The 5,307-nt window shown below is 37.4% G+C and overlaps 1 protein-coding gene across 1 annotated transcript; it reads left to right on the top strand.

Moving 5' to 3' along the window:
- The first annotated feature begins 2,132 nt into the window (after positions 1-2,132).
- On the top strand, positions 2,133-3,140 carry LOC146730893 (uncharacterized). The gene has a single exon (XM_085493746.1). The coding sequence runs from the start codon at positions 2,133-2,135 to the stop codon at positions 3,138-3,140; it is 1,008 nt and encodes a 335-aa protein (XP_085349872.1).
- Positions 3,141-5,307: the final 2,167 nt, after the last annotated feature.

Genomic DNA, 5,307 nt, shown 5'->3' with positions numbered 1-5,307 from the left:
TTCCCGGATGTACGCATGCGTAGTAAAGCCACGTCGACAAATTCTGCATTGTATTCTGGGATATGCTTCCGGGTTCACCAGAATGCGTAGTAATCTTGCGGAGCTGAGACAGTGTTTGAAATTCGTATGGGGGGGGGGGGGGCAAGGGTTATTTTTGTTCAACGTAATTGCAATATTTTTTTGTTCGTACAACGTAAATTGAAAAAAAAATAAATTCCGTAATTCTGTAATCACAGACTAGACGTACAACGTAATCAATCAAATATTTTTTTCGTACACTAAAAATGTGTCATTTTTCTCGGTACGTACAAGAATTTTCTAGGTTGTCTTTCTTAATCTTCCGTAAAATGTAAAATAACCTTTATTTTCTCTGTAAACTGTAAACATTCAATTTTCACTGTAAACTGTAAAAAACGTCTTTTTTCCTTGTAAATTGTAAAAACCCCTATTTATTTCCCGTAAAACTGTACCAGCTACCCCCCTTGCCGCCCCTCCGTATAAGATATAAACCTGTCAGAAAATAAACAAAGATGCGGACAGTTGTCATCTTTTGGGGTTATGGCGTTTCTTATAAAACAAGTGAAACAACGCCGACAGTTGAGTCAGAGCACTTTAATCCATTAATATCAAAGTCTAGAAACTAATAATATATAAATAAATAAATAAAATTATAATTGAAACTTCACAGTTACAGTTAAACAAATATTAAGAAGATTCATAACAAACGTTGCAATATAATATATAAAATAAAATAAAAAGGATAAATATAAACATAAACACAACATGGAAATATAACTTTCGCACGTACGGCTTGAAATGAACCCCTGAATATAACTCTCTGTTATCCAGTTTATTAACCCGTGGAGTTAATAAGAATTTACCTCCATGATTAACCGATGCCTGTGCCCGGTTCAATAATTAAAATCAATCACCAATGTCTGTACTATGTACGTAACTTCTTTACAATTCACACTTACCGTCATATATGAACAAACATGATTGAACTCAGAACAGCTGTTTTAAAACACAAATTTAATCTCTCAGGTGAGCAAAAAATAAACGTTGTAAAAATTATAAGCCATAAGTAAATGTTAAGTTAGACACACGACATCAGAAATTTACAATAACTGAGTACATTTTATATGAAAACAGTCATTCACATTACGCGCATTGCATCGTTTGTTGACGTTTTTTTTTTTTGGGGGGGGGGTCATGTACCAAGATGCATGTCTAATGAGGTTGAAAATGTCAAGCTGCAGTTCTCTGTCCCGGGGGATTACTTATTTACATACGGGTATGCAAGGCACGAACTTTTGGTGATAATCATAGACCGGGAGCCCATTTTGAAACATATTTTACAGCGAGCGCAAGATATTTACATACACCTAACTCGCGCACCCGCTAGGTAATTACCGAGGGACTTTGCAACATCCCCAGACACTTTGCTAGACGCCCCAACGACCGTTGTAGACGCAATAAAGTTACATACACTCTCACGTGACAGTTAATCAAAACACCGGACGCGGTATGCCTTTGATGTGTGGGCACGAGGAACGAGGGGTAGTTTGGATATTCCATTGCTTTGTAGTTATAACAATCTGTGTAACACTTGACATTCAACAGCTCTGGCAACTGCCCCATCGGGAATTAGCCTATAATGGCCTTTTTTTCCCTCATAAATACGCATGAGGCAGATAATGAGCTGTTCTAACTTTTTCTGGGTCAATAGGTTAAATACATGCGTACTTGCTATATTTTGGTTTTGAGCACGCTCAGATGATTTAGATGGAAAGCACATGTTCATGTTCAATCAAAACAACGGTCCGGGGTTTCAGATAGGTTCAACTATTACAACGTGTAAGCGCCCAGTCAAACATTTATCAAACAATTTTTTATTCATTGTTGTTGTCGGACACTTTATTATGTCATGCATAGATATGTTCGTTTATTTACTAATAAATAAATTCTATTTTGAACGTTTCATTAATATAATAAACCTTGTTAATACAAACATGTAATACAACACCCCTAACATATAATGGAATTACCATCGCGAGAACAGTTTAGTTTTTTTCAGTGTAGTTTCTGGATTCAAGTTTGAATTGCTCGCTGACTATAAAATTATTGCTATTATGCCAAAGGGTGTAGACGAAAACACTCGGAAGGAGATTATTCGTCTTTTCTTTGATGGAAATAGTTTGCGAATGATCGCCAAGGAAGTTGGACTAGCGGGGGCAACGGTCCAGGGGATTGTGAAGCATTTCCGTCGCACCGGTTGGATACGTTCCGACAAGAGTAGCGGCCGTCGTCGACTGAAATCTACACAGGAAATCGTTGAGTTTATGGAATTTTGTCTCTTACAGAAACCATCCCTAACGGCAAAGGAAATACGCATGTCTCTCTTGAGGGAAAATATTTGCGTACAGGAAAATTTGCCTTCGGTGCGTATGGTACATCATATAATGAAAAGTGATTTGAATTATTCGTTCAAAAAAATAAGTCAAACTCCTACTGAGCAAGTTACTGAAAGAAATATGGAACGAATATTACAATATATAGACACTGTTTCTCAGCTTGATCCACAAACTTTGCACTTTTTCGACGAGACTGGTGTGAAGAGAACGACTCCAAATCGCAATCATGATTACGGTCACAGTTTACGCGGTCAAAAGGCTGTCGAGTTTCAACGCTATGCTTATGACGTCAATTTTACAGTGAGTCTCTTACACAACGCCCGAGGTGTAAGTAACTTCAACATTTTAGACAGTCCTTCCAATGGACTCGAAATGCTTAATTTTTTTGAAGAGACCATGGAGTTACTCGACGAGAATGGGCAACATGTATTATCACCAGACGATACAGTAATAATGGATAATTGTGGTTTTCACCATGGCCGGATAACTGAGCCAGCGCTTCGTGAAATGTTGGCAGCAAGAAATGTTACGCTACTTTTTCAACCACCATACTCACCTGAATTTAATTCATGTGAAATGTGTTTTTGTCAAGTGAAGAGAAAATTACGAGAAAATTATATGTTTGCCGTGTTGTTTACCGAGACTGCTATTATTGACGGACTTGCATCAATAACGCCCTTGATGTCGCGCAATTTCTTTCGTTTTTGTGGAATTGCCATAGTCTAGACTAGATAACATTAAAAAAACATACTAAATTTTGATGGTGGAGCCTTATCACAAAACTTACTGGAAAGTGTAAATTGATAAATAAATAAGTTTTTTCTTCAAAAATGTTGTCGATTATTTTTTTATATGAGTTGCGTATGGGGTAGGTCTGCCACTAAAATTAACTGTTACAGGGTTAGGTTTGACCAATAGAAACACTGGATGGAGAGATAAAACCGTTGAAATTATTTAAATTCTTTACTTAGTTTGAGGTTAGATCATTGTTGATTATTTTGTTTTCAAAACAATTCGTTTCCCTGGAGTTTAAAATTGCCCCGACAACTCTTCGTCACTGTCATGGGAGGACTTTATTGGAGAGTCTGCAACAACAAAAATACACATTTAATTATACTGTATATTCGACGCTAGTCTCACAGCCTATAACATTAAAATATTGACGAATGTGTTACAGGGTGTAAAAAATAATGAGTATACTCATAAATATAATTATTAAAATATCGGGTGGGCTCGCCTTTTAGCAGTCCATATACAACTTCGCAACTATCAGGTGGTTCGTAACCAGTCTTGTGATTGGTTGTTGACAAATGCTGAACAGGCCACGCCTCCAACTGTACCGTGCGTTCGGGCAAACCGTTAGGAATTCCTAAATGGAGTCAATTTGTGTAGTTTTCTTGATTTATTCTGCAGATATCGGTAAAATGTAGGTAGGGCTTTGGCGAAATTTGAAGAAACAACTAATATTCTTCAACCTGGTATTTTTTTTAGATTTTATTTTTTATTTTTGTCGTCCGTTTTTTCGAGTTTAAAAAATGTGAGCTGGCTGGAGCCTTCATCCCTTGTCTATTTCTTACACTAGATACCAGCCGATACCCCCCCCCCCCTCGCTCATAGAGACTGCGTATTACAGTTGATTATAGTTCCTGGGCTCCCTGTGGTAAAACTATATACTAGTAAGTAGAAGATTTCTGGGAAAGACTGACTGGGCGCTGTATGGCAAACTGGCAATGGGACATGCCATTATGCGCAAACGCGACATTTTTAATAGGACTGTGTATAAACCCATTGACAACATCTCAACAAACTAACAATCGAAGGAATTTACTTTTAACGTTTCTTGTTAATATTTATTTCCAGTTTTATGTTCGTTTTATATTTCTTCCAAGTGTTACACAGCAATGATTGTTATACCTACAAAGCAATGGAATATTCCAACTACCCCTGTTCCTCGTGCCCACACATCAAAGGCATACCGCGTCCGGTGTTTTGATTAACTGTCACGTGAGAGTGTATGTAACTTTATTGCGTCTACAACGGTCGTTGGGGCGTCTAGCAAAGTGTCTGGGGATGTTGCAAAGTCCCTCGGTAATTACCTAGCGGGTGCGCGAGTTAGGTGTATGTAAATATCTTGCGCTCGCTGTAAAATCCCCTTAGGTTCTCGCATACCCTGTGGACGTTTCTACTCGTGACTCCTGCCCCCGCGGTTCCCTACCCTACACTAGATTTATACGCCGGGTTTCATCTCAAGATTTACACGATTTTCTAGACGCAACGAGTACCAGGGTCAAGATAGATGAATTTATATAGCATTTGCATATAAATAAATTAATTACCTTATGAATATATATGCTAATTATTGTATTCATTTGCAAATTAATGTACATTCATCTATCTTGACCACTAACGCACACACATATGTTCGTATTCTCAAACTCCTTAACCTTACCGTGATTACAAACTACAAGACTTAGTATTTGGGCAAATAAACTGGATCGTCCAAGAATATCTGAACCCCTAATTGAACTGAATTGAATATACACACCCCAATTAAAGCACTACGTCACACTCTATCCGTTTCTCAAATCAGTTTGCTTCACTACCTTTTTTGTGCTAAAATAACCAGTACACATAATCAAATGGCAATACAGTTTGGCAAACGAAATTACAAATCAGCTGTCGATTAGTAGCGTGACTGACGTCATGAAATCAACATGTTTCTTACTAAATGATTCAATTAATATGCACACATTTTGAATCAAAACCAGCTGAAATAATAAATTCTTATCTCGGGATTACAATATTAGCCGAAGAAGAACATCAGGCCAATTGTCGTAACGATATCGTTCAAAGGCGTTTGATTTTGTGAACTTTACTCAAGTTTACAAAAAAT

This window comes from Saccoglossus kowalevskii, chromosome 19, assembly GCF_978046115.1.
Source record: "Saccoglossus kowalevskii chromosome 19, keSacKowa6.1, whole genome shotgun sequence".
Taxonomy (NCBI): Eukaryota; Metazoa; Hemichordata; class Enteropneusta; family Harrimaniidae; genus Saccoglossus; species Saccoglossus kowalevskii.
This window is presented reverse-complemented; position numbering and strand designations above follow the sequence as displayed.

Excerpts from the sequence above, each read along its gene's own strand:
- LOC146730893 (XM_085493746.1), top strand. The coding sequence starts at position 2,133 with ATGCCAAAGGGTGTAGACGAAAACACTCGGAAGGAGATTATTCGTCTT.